We start from the raw sequence: 15,015 nt of genomic DNA on the forward strand, positions 1-15,015 counted from the left end.
CCTGGGGGGCTCGGGCACCCAGCTCTGGTGGGGGTGCTCCTGGGGAGGTGGGTACAGCAGCTCCCCGAACCCCCAGCCACGTGGGGTTTTATTGCAACTGAGCACAGAACCTGGGTGTCTGTACGAGCCTGCCTGCTGTGGAGAGGAACATCTGAATTTAGAGGAGGGAGCCTGCTCGGCTGTTACTTTGGAAAGTTTGGTTTAACGTTAAGCGAGAAAAAAACTCTGCTTTTGCATAGCCAAGCGCTGGCCCAAAGTGGATTCAGCAAACGCAGGAGGTGTGAGTATAACGCCCCTCTGGCTGGCTTTACTTTGGGCAGCAGTGCAGGGCTGGGGGTGCTGAGCATGGCACCCCCTTAGCCCAGGCCTGTTGTAACCCTGCTCCTGTTGAGGTGAGGGGCGATGCTCTGAGAGCAGCTCCCTGATGCTGCTGGGGGCTGACAACAGCCAGCTCTGCTCCCACCACACAGAGATGGTGCTGGTTTGGAAATAATGCCCAAAGGGGCAGCATTAGGGAGGCTGGGGGTGGGCATGGGCTCTGGGAGCTGGGCTGTGCTGAGATGTGGTTGGGAGCAGGTGTGCTGCGTGCCCCCCTTTGATTATGGAAGTGCATGGGGAGGCAATTAGGTGAATTGATGAACCAGGAGCTGGGGGAGCAGCTCTGCCCATCCTGAGGCTGGTGCAGCCCCCGGACCCCCAGCCCAGCAGCGGGGAGGAGGGGAAGATCCGCAGGGCCGGAGACAAAAGCGTGGGAGGGAGCCTCTCTGCAGGCTGATTGTGGAGGCTTTTGGCTGACTTCTGCCTGGTTCAAAGTGCTTTTTTATTTATTTTGTATTAAAATGTCATTAAATTACAAACAGATACTCTAAAAAGCAGCGATCCTGGTGGGAGGAGGGAGCAGACTCCAGGGCTCCCACCTCCAGCTGCGAGCCCCAGCTGCTGACATGGGCCAGGGCTGGTGGCTGTGGGGCTGGGGTGGCTGCGCCCCTCCTGGGGATGGATGCACCCCTCCTGTGCCCTTATGGGGCTTGGGATGATGTGGGGCATGAGGCTGGGGCTGCTCAGCAAGCCTCCTGTGTGTGCGGGACCAGCTGATGCCGGCGGCTTGTGGGCTAGAATTTGGGATGTGAGACATCTGAAAGCCACCCACATCCAGCTCTCGATGCCAAAGGCTGTCTGTCTCTTTGTAGCCCTGCTTCCAGTCACTTGTAAAACATGAATTCATCTGCGTGGGGTTTGAAAAAAAATATCCTCAGTCACCAATAGGTTGGTTTTGTCTAGTCCATGCTAGGCTGCTACAGGAAACAATTTCTCTCCAGACCTGACAGCTCCCTGGCAGTGAGGGAGCGCGCTGCTTGGAGCTGCTTGCTGCCTGCCTGGAGAACCCTCCCTGGGTACAGCTGCTTCTCCCAAACCTACCTGCGTGCTGTCACTTCACCCAGAGCAATCTTAAGTGTTGCATTGGTGGGATCTGACCCCAAAGAGGGGCTGTAGGAGGGGCGATGGAGCAGCCGGAGCTGGTTGTATGGTGCTGGAGCAGGAGGCACTGCTTTGGTGCCCAGGCTGGGGCGGGATGAAAAGGACAAACCTGGAAAAATATGGATTTGGCAGCAAGAAAAACAATGATCTCAAACAGTGCTGCTTTGGAGTAGGACTTGAGTGACTTACCAGGACTTGCTTTACCCTTTCACTCCCTGCAAAGTCCTGCGCTTGCACAGGTGCAGCTCGTGGTGGTGAGCCCTGTCGCTCGCAGCTGTTTCGAATATGCTCATGAAGTCAAGAAATGATTTATTTGTCTTGAAAGCAGGTCTCATCCCTCTGTGGTTTGATAAATCTTAAATGACAAGTGGTAAAGGTCTGATTGCTCGAGTCACTGAGAACAGCTGATGCTGAGGCCATGGCTTGAGCTGGAGCGTGAAGTGTTAAAGTCTTTAAAATGAAATCTTGGGTATTAAAGATAAGGAAATGCAAATACAGATGGGTGTGCTTAGGGCATCTGTCTCATGTGGCCACTTAAAAAGCCAGCTGTGCTTGCTGTCCCTTTTTTCCTTGTTTCTTCCCCTGTTTTCTTGGGAGCCACGGAGAGTAAGACTGGAGGTGGTGGCACTGCCCTGCAGGGGAGCCCAGGGTGGGACTGCAGCCTGTGGCTCTGTGCTGGGGAGGGAGCCTGGCTTGCTTTGTCCCCGTGGCTACAGCAAGTTAAAGCCGGGTGTAGCTCATCATGTAATGAGAGGTTCCTTCCCCTAGTGATATTTATAGGGGTGGGGGAATGACCCAAAGCACCTGGCCAAGGCCAGCTCTTAGGACTTGACAGAAAGTGGCTGTAGGACCTTGTTAATTTTCTGGTAGCTGTCAGCTGCTTTTCCTTGGAGGCTAACAACTGGACACTGCCTGTGCCTGTGGCACGGGGGCTTCCTGCTGCTTTCACGCAGGTACCCACAACGCTCCCTTTCAGCTCCCTTTCACCCGCCAGCACACCCAGCAGCAGGAGTGGAATAACTTACTCAGCTGCTTTCAGTGCTGTGCCTGTAACCACATCAGTAACTGCTGTGGTTCCGTGTGGGATTGCTGTTGATCTACCCCTTGCCTAGGATTAAAAGATAATCAGTCATTAGTGTAACTGGAGTAGCTGAAGGTATTAATCGCCCGAACTCACTTGTCGAGCTCTTAGAGCAGCCAGCGTCATCCCCTGCCCAGCTCTGCCAGCGTCAGTCCAGAACTCCCTGGCTGAGCAGGCTATTGACAAATGGACTGTGAATCCAGTATTGGAAACAAAAAGTAGTTTTTTAGCACAGCTTTTCCGTTATCTGCTGGCTCCAACATCGGTGTACCTGCTGGTCTCTAGCAGAGCAGCAAGAAATGCATTTGTCAGCGTTGGCTTGGAGCTGGAACAAGAAATAATCGGTCTGCAGCCCATCAACCAAGTAGTATGGTGTGGAGAGTTCAGGTTGACTCAAGTTTAAGCAGCTTTTATGTCTGAGCAAATACTTGCACCATGTAAGGTTGGGATACACAGAAGGAATTCTGCCGATGGAGGAATTCCAATAAAAGTTGTCTTGTTCACTCGTCTGGGCTCCCTGCAGATCCCCCGGTGCCACGCTGGGATCCTGACCACTTGCACACCAAATGCATGCACCCCGAGCCCTGTTTATGTTATGGGGTGGCTCACGGGTCCTGTTCCTGCATGCTCTGGGCTGGGGATGGCAGAGCCCAAACCTGAGGCTGGGCAGTGCTGGGCACAGGGGGGTGGTTTGGGTTAACCCCCTAAATCCTGACCTGATTGTGTGAATCCTGACACTTGGCAGAGAAGGCAAGAACCAGAGATGCCAACAAAAGGAGCAGGACTTTTTCCTTTGCTTTTCTGCTAGGCCAGAAAGTTGTTGCCCTGGTTTTATATGCAAATTTTATGTACTTGATTGTTTATTAAATGGAAACGGTCCACTTTGTTAATAGTCCCAAATGGACTGGAATAACTGCTCTGTGCTGATAAAAATCATAAAGCTACAGACACGGCTGACTTCTGCTGGCCTTTGGTATTTCTATTGTCTGTATAGAAGAAGTGAGGGATCTTTGCTGTTTCTCTTTGTTGCATATTATTGTTGTAACGTAATGATTCAAGTGGGGTGATGTTCTTAAGTGGCAGGAACTAGTTGTGCTTGTTGTTGTTTTGTTTTCGTTAGTCTCCCAGTGCTTGGTTGGTTGGTGCAAGGTCTCACATGAGAAATCTGTGCTCTTACACTTCAAGCTGTAGTGGTGCTTAACAGTTAATTTAACAAAGATAAGGGCTAACAGAAGTATGTTACAAATATGTTCGCTGCTGAACGTGTTCCATCACTGAGGCTTTATTTAATAACCGAGAGTGAAGTAAATGCTTGCGCTGGTTCAGGAGACAGTAATGGGAGAATAGGCTGGAATGAAAGGCTAATGGTAATTACCCTAATCAAGCACGCTGATAATCCCAAGTGGGAAACCGGGCGGAAAGAATGATTCACGCAGGTCCATTCATACGAGCTCTGACCTTGGTGCAAGTTTAGCAAAATAAACCCAGCACACCCTTGAAAACACTCAGGCCGCTGCCAGGTCGAACAAAGCAGAAGGTGCTCGGTGTAACCGGGGTGTTGAGCTTTTTGTTGTTGCTGCTATAAAACTGACATCACCTGCATTGTGAAGATGGAAAGATTGCCTGTTGGGACAGGTAGGCAGAGTCAGAGATCCTTTGGAAAAATGTCTGGGTGTATCTCGCTCCATACGAGGATAAAGCAGAATAAAAGCTTAATAAAATGCTCCTGTTGATGTGGGATGCATGCAAGGAAAATATATGGAATGCTGCTTTTTTATTTTTTTTGTTGCTTTATGGTTCAACAGGTGGTGATACATATAGGTGGTCCTGCTGGGGGTAGATCAGTCCTTTAATTTTAATACAAATATGTCATTATGGGTTATGTGGAATTAGTGAAGACTATTACAACTCGTTTTTTCTGGTAGCTTGGGGAGAAAAATGCATGTTACAAGTCTGCAGGTGTTACATAGTGAATCTCTAGAGGTGTGGATCCTTTTAAATGTAATATTTTAACTTAAATCGTTTGACTTCAGAGTTCTTAAAATGCATCGGCTCCTGGTTCTTAGATACCCAAACACTTAGCGAAATTATTTTTGTTCTAACCCACCTGTGACCACAGGTGCTGGAGTGTGAAAGAAAACAGCAGATCTCTCAAGATCTGGTGGAGCTGATAAAACAGCTAAAACAAACATGTTAACAGAACACACTCCACTTGATTTGTTGTCAGTGCGGAGCTGCTGGATGTGTACTGAAGCAAGGCACTAATATATGTAGTGAAAGCTCGTTAATGTAATGGGTTTGTACACTGCCGTTAACACCAGCTCGCAGTAAGCCCTGGCAGATAAGGGCTGGGAATGTTTGGCTTCAGCTTCTCGTCTTGCTTGAGGTTTCTGTGCGAGTACCAGATTCACTGGGTTACTTGGAGCAATCGCAAAAATGCAGAGCCACAGCGTGTCGTTGGAGTGGGTTTCACAGCCAGCAGAGACCAGGAAAAAAGAAACAAACGTTCTCACCATATAGAACGTATCTCTATTTAAAAAAAAAAAAAAAATGCTGTGCAAGAGCATTTCAGCCAATAAATCTCCCAGATGTCATAAAGATGCCTTCAAAGCCTGTACCACACTCAATCTTTCTTGTCAACCAGAGCAGCAGAAACTTGCAGCTCAGATTCACACCCATTAAACCTTAAGTACTTTGACAGAAACACGTCTCGTGGGCTAACAGCAGAGTACGTGCAAATGACATCTTAGAGTACGAGAAGCTGCAGAAAGCAAAATACAGCTGATTAAATAAGATGATTTTAAACAATTATTCCTAGTTATCAGTAACGGGCAGTGCATGGCTGGAAGAGAAACAGCCTTGAAGAACTAAAGCCTGTGTGGTTCGCGAACAGGCACCATGGGCTGGAAGCTCTGCTGGAAGGTTACTGTGCCCTGAGCCTGGATGCTGTCATCCCCCGAAAGCCAAAGCCACGGACGTTTCCCAGAAGCCTTTAGCACATGTAAAGCTTCCAGCACAAAAGGCCAAACCCTGCAAAATATCTACTGTGCACAAATAAACCAGGAGAAGGCAGTGGCACGCGGCCCAGCGGCAGCAGGGTGCATGATGTGACTGCCTCCTTGTTTCTCAGGGACCGAGCTGCAGGTTTGCTCCCTGCCTGAATTCAGACTGCTTGTGGTGAGCTGCTGCTTGACAGCACCTCTGCCACTCTCCTTTAGATCATAAAGAAAATATCTGCCAGGAAGATGGATTGAGAGAGCCTGTGTTTTAAAGGGAGCGCTGCGAGCACCCGGGGCCTCGCCAGAGCTGCTCCTTGCAGCCCCTGTGGCAGTCCCAGAGCTGGGCTGGGGGGCAGAGAGGGGGCTTCACAGCAGGGCTGGCCACAGACCCTCGAATGGAAATGAGCTGCTGAGCATGATAAAGGCTTCTCTGCTGAACTGGTGTGCCAAATGGTGGCTGTGGTGTGGCTCCTGGGGGACCTCGGAGCTGCTCCAGGCTGATCCACATCATGGGGTGTGCTGTCCCCCTGGGAGCACGGGGTGACCCTAAGTGTGGCAGCATCTGGGGTGGTGGTGGGCTGGTGCTGGGTGTAGCAGAGCAGCTCATCCCCAGCTTCTCCCCACCAAAGAGGGAGGAGAGGGGCAGCAGTGTGGTGGGGCTGAGGAGGGGGGGCTTCCTGCAGTCAGCCCCCTCCCATGGCTGAGCAACCTGCGGCTTCCTCGGCTCTTTGCAATTTCCACGTGGGTTACATGGCTCAATTTATATGGTTCAATTTGGTTCCTTGATTCTCATCCTCTTCCCTGTAGAGATCTCAGCCCTTGAGCTGGATTAGGACCTAAACTACAAATCTGATTCTAAATTTGGATTCGGATCCATCAGCACTTGGGCTAGGAAGGGGGGTTTTGAGTGTTTTGCCCTTCGTAATGCTTGTACTCTGCTTCTTTCCCTTTTATGCTCTTAAACGTCTTCCTTCTTATTTCTTCAGCAGTTAAATGAAGTCACATTATGTAAACAGTGCTCCTCGCTTGCTGTGGTGTGCAGCATGCCCAAGCAAAATCAAGATATGTTGGTCTCTTGCACTTCTCTAACCGCTTATATAAACGGATTGGCAAGGAAAGCGTATTAGTTCAAAGAACAATGCTATGAAAAGCTGAAGAGAATCCCTGGAAGGAGTGGTTAAAAGATTTGGGGAATTTATCTTCATTAGTTTGCCACTTAACTCTTGGTCCTTCCTGTTTTAAAAGATATTGCTGCTGTAAGAGCATCTGCTGCCTTGTGGTGTGCTTCCTGACGGCAGGACGAGTGCGCTTTGTTGGAAAGCTGAGAACTTTATCACACTGTCTTGAAAGCCTCTCAGAGGCTTTAATCAGGCCCTTTTGATCATGCTTGCAGAACAGAACATTTCCCCTGACTTGCCTGTAACAAACTGCTATTGATTTGGTTACCAAGTTATGTGGTCTGTACAGGTTTGTGCAGAATTGTGCCTTTTAACCCATTAAATTCATAAAGATAGTTCCGATAATTGATGGAGTGAGCTTTTTTTTTTTTTTTTTTTTTTTACAGTAGCACTCCTACTGTGTTAACCTATTAATATAATTACTTAATATAACAAATTAAGCTTTTGCTTAAGCATTCATTGCTTCTGCTTATGGTACCGGCCAGTTCCAGAGCTCCCTTGAACAAAGCTGCTTTCACACAGAGCCGCGGGTGCCCTTCCCCTCCATGCCCAGCACCAGCCCCTGCCCGCACCCCATGGAGCTGGTGGTGCTGCACCCACAGCAGTGCTGGGGGCTCACCCCCAGGGTTTGCTCTGCCCTGCCTGCTCCTACAGGCCTGGCAGGCACCTGGCTTTGGTCTACAGGAGGGAAAGAATAATGCTGCGTGTGTTTCAAGAGTAAACTCCTCTTAGTGCAAATAATCTCACTTACCAAATGAGATTGCACAGCTTCCAACACCAGCTGGCTTAGTGCAGCAGTTGCCTTAATGTGCATTATTTTGTTGGCCTGGAGTCAGATGCTAGCACTTAGTAAATCAGCACGAGGCCCCAGCGGCCAGATAAGATAGCCACTGTTGGGTTTGGGGCTTTTCCCAGACCTGCTCCAGAGCATCCCCTTGACTGGGGATAGAGGGTGGTTGGTTTTTTTTGAGCATGGCTTGGCCTGGCGATGTCTCCCACAGTCAGTGCTGTCAGATGGGGAGCAGACTGCCCTGGAGAAGCAGTGTCCCCCAGCCCGACGGCAACGTGGTGGCCTCCAGGGCATCTCCAGCAGCACCACGCTGCTCTTGTGTGGCTTCTCCCAGCTCTGCATCAGCTGGCGTTGGATTAACAGCAGTGGGAAGCACAGGGTAATGATAATTAGCAGCCTAATTTAACTGGTAGCTGGTGTTCATGTCAGTGCGAGGGTCACTGCTGTGGCCCGTGGTCATCGCTGGTGTGGATGCGTGAGCTCACTGGGCTTCCAAATGGGGCTGGATTCTTGCTAGCTGGGAAACAAGAACTTCTGGATAGCTTTATTAAAAATATTTAAAGGTCTTTGCTTTGGGTGTGCTTCTGCCACAGACTTGACTGCTCTGAATGTGTTATTGAGGCTGCTGTCAACCTGTGGCATGGGCAGAGCTCTCCGGGATGCTGAGTGGCCTCGTGCCTGCAGGGCTGTGGCTGTGGGGTCTGCATGGTACAGCTGGGGTGTGTGAGACAATGTTTGATGTATTTATCCTGCTCTGATTCCAAATAAATCCATTATAAGACGTTTTTATGGTTGTCCAAAAAAAATTGTTAAAAATCCTGTGCTTTGGCACGTCGTCTTCCTTGGGCTGTAGAAGACCAGGGCTGTCCTTGCAGCCTGGCTGGAGCAGGAGCAGACGAACAGCCCCGATTCCTCCAGCATGGGCAAGCTGGGGCAGGGCACAGGCACCACGGGACGTGGCCACACACCTCTGGTGGGTGATGTGTGCCCCAGGGGAGCTGGGGCTCTTGATTTGGGGAGCACGGGGAGGGCAGCACGGGGAGAGGGGCTGCAGCTTGTCCTGGCTCCGGGGATGCTGCTTACACCAGCCCGAGTCGCATGCCCTTGGTCTTGCCTTAATCTGTGTCCCTTTAGCCTTAATCCTACAACGGTTTGTCCTCTGCACCCACAAACAAAGAAGCCTTACTACTGTCTTTGTAACCCTCCCTGTTCGATACCCGTGCCTTTGATGGAGGGCCCTTGTGAGAACACAGCTCCGGTGACTCACTGCGGGATTTTTGCAGGGTTTTTAATCTCATAATATATCCAGTTACTCTCAAATTTGTGCACGCTTGATTCATGTCATGCATACCGTGGTTACAGCAGACCATGGCCCTGTCTGAGCATGAATGGGTGCCTCTGTTCAAAGCCCCGTGCCAAGGCCTCTCTTTGCTGCCCCGCGGAGATGTTACAGCCACGTGCAGCACACCCGGCTGTAACCCGCATCGCTTAGCCACAGCCCTGGTGTGCACAGCCCTAGGTTTGTCGCTAGTACACCTACAAAAAATTAATTTGTTCACAATGGTGGATTCTCAGCAGCAGGTTTTCCTCTGGAAAAGTGGCTGTTAAGAACCTGGAGCATTTTGCTTTGAGCCGACTGCTGCTGATGTGGGTGCTGGCTGCTAGCAGCTGGCTGGGAGGTGCATGACTGAGCCCTCATCCTGCTCCCTCCTCATTTATTTGTTCACTTCCATGTGGTAATAGAGGCTCACCCTATCTGGATACTTGACTCCAAATGCACGTTCTCCTACAAAGATTACATTTAACATTGCCTCCTTGTCCTTTGGGAGATCCTGGCTTTGGGGGAGGCTCTCCGCGTGGATGCTCACCGAGAGGAGCAGGTAGGGCAGTGCCCAGGGCTTGATCCTGTGTTCAGGTGCAGTGCAGTGGCCCAAAGCCTGAAGGGTTTGCCTGTGGCATCTTTGGTGGCAATGGCTTTGCACAGCTGGAAGTTGGGAGAACTTGGCTTGAAGCTCTTTAAACACTATTTGCCAACAAATACGAGCTCTGGACCTGACACGTTATTATACTGATTCCCAAGCTGCTGTGACACTGATGCTGTATCTCAAACTAATGAGTTCTTGGAGCTCAGCTCCGTTTCAAGCCCTCAGTCATCTACGTGGATATCATAAAATGCTAATATGAAGATGCTGCCAAAGTAACTTGAAATAAACCAGAAACTAAAAATAGGAAACAGCTAAGAGCCCCATTTATGAACAGCTTATTCTCCAAGGAAGCTGCAATGTGGTTAAGATCAGTGCAAGGGGAAAAATCCGTCAGACGTCCAGACAGCATTGAACAGACAGGAACAAAACGCAGCTGTAGTGGGTCAGACTGAAGGGCTCGGAGTCCAAAAGCCTGCTGGCAGCAGTGGCTGAGTGGTGGGCACCAAGGGAAACGTGTGACAACATGCGGGTGCGTGGAGATGCTTCCTTGGAGGAGCTGCCTGAGCTGCTGGGTGGCTTTCAGGTAGGTCTGGCAGCTTCTGTGGCTGCAGAAGGAGCTTTGTACTGGGTGAATATCATATTTTCTTACCCAGGTTCAAAAAAAACAACAGGACAAATTAATTCCAGGAAAAAAAAAAAATAATCTCTCCGGGGTTAAAATGCCCTGTGTCAGAGCTTTGCAGCTAATATGTGCTGTGTTAAGAAATAGCTCCCATTGTTTGCTCTGGGCTTAGTCATAGGGGAGCCAGGCTGGGAAGGAGGTAGCCAGGCAGGTTTTTGTGGAGCAAAAGAGCTGGCTGGAGCTATTGAAGAGCAAGTGGTAAATGTTGATTTGCTCTGACAACACAACAAAAGGCCTAATTCAGGCTGTCAGTTCTGCTTAGATGCAGAAAGTGATTTGGAGCTCCTCGAACACCTCCAGGTCTGTGTCTGGGTGGCACCTGGAGCTGTGGTGGAGGGGGAGCGCTGCTGCTGGGGTGGTGTGTGCCAGGCTGGCCTGGGGGTGCACAGGGCTTTGTGTTGTGTGATGGCCAAACCCTCTGCAAGTTCCCTCTGAAAATAAGAGCTTTAAAAAGCAAACAGAAGGAAAAAGGTGAAAGCAGATGTGTGCATGACTTCTTCTTTAAGAGGCTGCCTATTTAGTGGTAGCATGGGCTTGGTGGCACCACGACACAGATGGCCAGCACCTAGCAGCTAACCAGGCAGCTGGAGATGGGTTACCCTGTGCGCTGGGGGGAGGTGGAGGATGCAGCAGGGATTCTGTTTTCTGACTCTTGTGTTTTATTCTGAAACCAAACTTGGTGAAAATGGGACTTCTACCAACTGACCCTGCCAGGAGGCAGCCTCTGGTCTCGGGGCAGGCAGCATCCTCTCTGGTCCTCGGCACACCTCTGGACGTGGTGAGGCACGGAGCCATCATCTGAGGCAGGACTGCACTGGTGTAAATCAAAATTAAAGGAATCAAGGCGCTGTTACACTAAATACAGCTAGGTACAGAGGGACAGAAAGCCACTGTGCTTTGAGCCATGTGTTGGGTCAGCAGAGGGGTAGCAGATGCTCTGGGTGCCCGAGGAAATTGAAGGACACACATGTAGTTATAAAGAGCTTAAATAGGCGTCTTTACCTGTCCTGTCTGTGTTGTATCACTTTATCCTATTGCAAAAATTAAAAACATATTTGGGCTGATGTAACCGAAAGGGTAATTTCTCAATGTTTTTTATAGGCTGTAGGTTTGGCCTTACGTCTGACCACAAATGGTACCTGGACATGTCATTAGCTCCTCAGGAAAGACGTTAAGTTTTATAAGGCTTTGGCATTCCTACAAAAAACAGTAGGAAAGGGTTGTGGATGCTTGATGAGCTGCGTTATGTTCCGTGCAGAGCTGCAGAGAGACAAGTTGTTTGAATAATGGTCAGGAAAAACTGATGTCAAATGTAACATCTCCCCAGGAAGCAATTAGGGTGACTGCTCTCATCTCTAAATTACGTATTTATCCAAAGCAGAGAGTTTCACGTACTCCTCAGGGACTGATCCTTAAAACATGTTATAGGGCCTGCCAGCTAAAGGAGCTTTCTTTAAAGAGGGCATTGCATTGTTCGAATAAAGAGGTTGGATCTGATCATGTCCTGAGGGTGACAGAAAGCTCGTGCACCAAGAGCCAGCACCTGGTGGCATCGTATCCCTGACCCTCAAGGGTGCAGGGATGGCCCTGGCTGTGTCCCAGCTCTGGTAGCTGCTGTTGGCGTTGGCAAAATGTGTGGGTCCCCAGAGAGAACTCGTTTCAACCTGCTTGTTTCAATGGGTCTCTTTAAAGTGAGCGTTCTTTTAAGTAACCCTTCCGTGTTCTCCTGCCTAGATTAACCCTGGAAGTAAAGCAGCCCTGGCAAACCTGTGCCCAGGAGACATCATTCTGGCAATTAACGGGGAGAGCACGGAAACCATGACGCACCTGGAAGCACAGAACAAGATCAAGGCGTGCACGGACCAGCTGCTGCTCTCTGTGAACAGGTAGGTGCCGCATGCCGCTGGCTGAGGCTGCAGGTGCCGTGTCCATGTTACTGAGAAACACCTCTGTGGGCATTTCTGTGCAGCCTGCGACACCTTCCCATCCTTTTTGGAGCCCCTGCTCCTCAGCAGGTCTGCTCCTGGCTGGTGGGGCTGGAGGAGAAGTCCCAGTGCTGCTCCCCTGCCCTTCCAACGAGGGCGGCTGCTGTATCTGTCCGTGCTCCTTCAGAGAGGGAGATGTGGGAACAGGACAGCCTTGGGGCTTTGGTTCCTTACGTGCTCTGTATCAGCTTTGCCTGACACTTCTCCAGAAGGCTTGCAGCTGGCCCCGGAGCAGGCGTGCTGTTAGATCCAGTTCTTGATGCATCCCAGCAGCCCGTGTGGTGCTTGTGTGGGTTTTAGAAACAGTGAGACAGACTATTTCTGGAGGAACACTGGTACAATAAATGGATCCAGGTCACTTACACGTGTCTGGGTTCTCATTTGCACCTTGCAAGGCTCCTACAGGCTGAGTTGGGTCGAACCCTTCAAGGCAGTGGAGCTCCTATAGACAGGACCAAAAATCCCACCTGGGAGAAGCCTCCTGTTCGATGTGCTCCCACCTATCATTTTCCCAAGTGTCTGTGCAATTAACACACATTTGGAGGTGCTGCCAAATACATGTGAGGTTTTTGTTTACTTCTTTTACTATTTCAAAACAAACTGAAGATTTGGTTTTTTTTGCTTTCTGTTGGAACTAATCTTTTAGCTGAAGGCTTCAAGTGCAGGCCACAAATGATCTCGTCCCGCTGAGTGCTCCTTATAAGGCTGACACGGGACTGTTATCTCCAGTAGATTCAAATAATTTGTACTAATTGCCCACTTCAGATTAAAAAGGCATTTCCTGCTATAAAGAGCTGTCACTTGCTGTTTATACTTCTTTTAGGAAATATGTAGCTTCTGACTGGAAGCCTGGTCCCGGCCCATGGTTGCAGCAGCCCTGCTCTGAGCACATAGCACTGCCCCAAATGGGAAACCTGGGTTTGTTCTGGGGTTTCGTGAAGCAGGGTCTGCAATGCCTGGCTGCAGCAGGGGCTGCTGAGCTCAGCCTGTGCTGTGGAGGTTGTGGTTGCTTCTCTGGGGAAGAAAGGGGAGGGAAAAATGAAAGAAAATCCTTCATGTGGGTAGGGCTTCACATAGCCGTGGAGGATTGTCCAGTCTTCTATCAGATGAAGTTTTTGGGAGGCTCGACCACCTATTTACGCCCAACTGGGCTACCTGGAGCAGGACGAGGATTCTCTCTCAGTGCTGGTGGAGCTTTCTGTGGGCTGTCTGAACGCACAAGAGAGGTGGAAACACTCGTGTAGCAGGAGGCTTTGGTGGTCGGACAATGGAGCAACTTTTGTCAGGAGTTAGGATGCAGTTTTGCTGCAAACAGCTTTCACCTGAAGTCTGGCAGCGTTGTGTTCTCATGTGTGGGTTCCTGCTATCTGAATTTATAAGCTGAAGTCCAATTTTTTCAACCCATTTTAGCCACCAGAATCAACTGGCATCTGTCTGACTGAGATCGAACCACGGGTATTCCTTTTTTTGCCCTGAACATTGACATACTTCCACATTTGTGGGTTGCCTAGTGTCCTCTTGTCATGGTGCAGTTACTCGGTTACACGTTTATATTTGGAAGATAAAGCTGAGATGAATAGTGAATGGGAACTTTGTCATCACGGCAGCTTGAAGACTTCTTTCCATCCGTTCAGCCAGATGTGAGGCTGTGCCAGCGGCTGCCATCCAGCACTGCAGGGGAGTTAGTGCCCAGCAAAGCGGCTCAAATAGTCCTGGGACGTGCCTGGAATCGGAAACTGCTTTGTCCCTGCCTAGAGCAGGACACTGCCAGAGATGACTCAAGTTAATGAAATCATCACCTTTTCCATGGAGACTTCTTAATCTGTAACCTGAGGACAGCACCGCTGACCCCACTTTATGGCTGAAGAGAGGAGCAGGAGGACGGTGTCCGTCCCAGGACCTGGGGCAGGGTTTGGAAGTCGTCCACTAAGGGCATGCAGTGGCAGGTTAAAACCAGAGCTGGAGCTGTTAGGGCATCCAGCTGTCTGCTCATGGGCTTGATGGCATTGCCATCTTGAGACGATAATTTAGTTGTTTTGACCTTTATACATGTAGGCATGCTAAGAGAAAGAAGGTTTTGTTTTCCTTTATGCTGTGCTGACTGCAGTGGTTCCGGAGTGATTTCAGGTGCCCTTTAGTCCTGCCTGCTGCAGTTCATCCAGATCCTAGAAAGTAAGGAGATGACTTTTCTTGTGTCAAAGCCTTGGGTCCAAGTCTCTGCTGCCGAGCGACTGCTGGTGGGGTTATTTGGTGGCTCTGCCTATCGGAGAAGTCATGCTGACAGCAGAGAGCATCCATGGGCACAGCCCTGCTGTCACCCAGTCGTGCACAGAGTGGTGCTCAGCTCGTGGTGGCAGTGTACTCGGTGTCAGCAGTACCTGTGAGAGTGGCTCCTGTTGTCCCAGCAGAGGTTCCCATCCTGGTCGCAGTGCAGCAGGACGACATCCAGCCCGACGCCTGCTGCCCCAGAGCAAAGGGCAGCATTTTAAAAACCACAAGACCGATGCACACAGCTCCTGGGGACGATGAGGAATGGCTGCGTATGGGGTTTGGTTTTGGGAACGATATCCTAGAGCTGGTGCAGTTACATGGTTCTTCAGAAAGCAAGCACCTTGCGGGGCCTTGAGAGCTTTCTGCATCTCCTTAGCGTGGCCTTGCGCTTGATAGGAAAAACTGAATAGCTTGTTTTCTCTGCAGAGAGAGAAGCAGCTCCAGTGACACGTCATTAACTCTATTTTTAGTCTGGCCAAGCAGAGTGCTCGGTGACATGGCTCTTGGACTTCTCCCCTGTCTCCTGAGTGACCTCCTGAATCCAGCTGCCTGTGCCCAGCCGTTAGTCAGCGCGGGCGGCACATCCAGCAAAGCCTTGGGAGCAGCTCTCGAAGAACACCATGGC

The 15,015-nt window shown here is 50.1% G+C and overlaps 1 protein-coding gene across 2 annotated transcripts in view; it reads left to right on the plus strand.

Annotated features, from left to right (window-relative positions):
- PDLIM4 (PDZ and LIM domain 4) overlaps positions 1-15,015 on the plus strand; it is a 50,363-nt gene that overhangs the window by 11,632 nt on the left and 23,716 nt on the right. The window contains exons 1-2 of one of the 2 annotated variants that reach the window (XM_082771815.1): positions 4,045-4,195; positions 11,869-12,020. In XM_082771815.1, coding sequence (XP_082627941.1) covers positions 11,953-12,020 — 68 coding nt within the window. In that variant the 5' untranslated portion in view covers positions 4,045-4,195; positions 11,869-11,952. Of the gene's footprint in view, positions 1-4,044; positions 4,196-11,868; positions 12,021-15,015 lie in introns of those variants that run through there. The other variant, XM_082771814.1, reaches the window with a different exon arrangement.

The sequence above is a fragment of the Aythya marila genome (genome assembly GCF_965140915.1).
Source record: "Aythya marila genome assembly, chromosome: 14".
NCBI lineage: Eukaryota > Metazoa > Chordata > Aves > Anseriformes > Anatidae > Aythya > Aythya marila.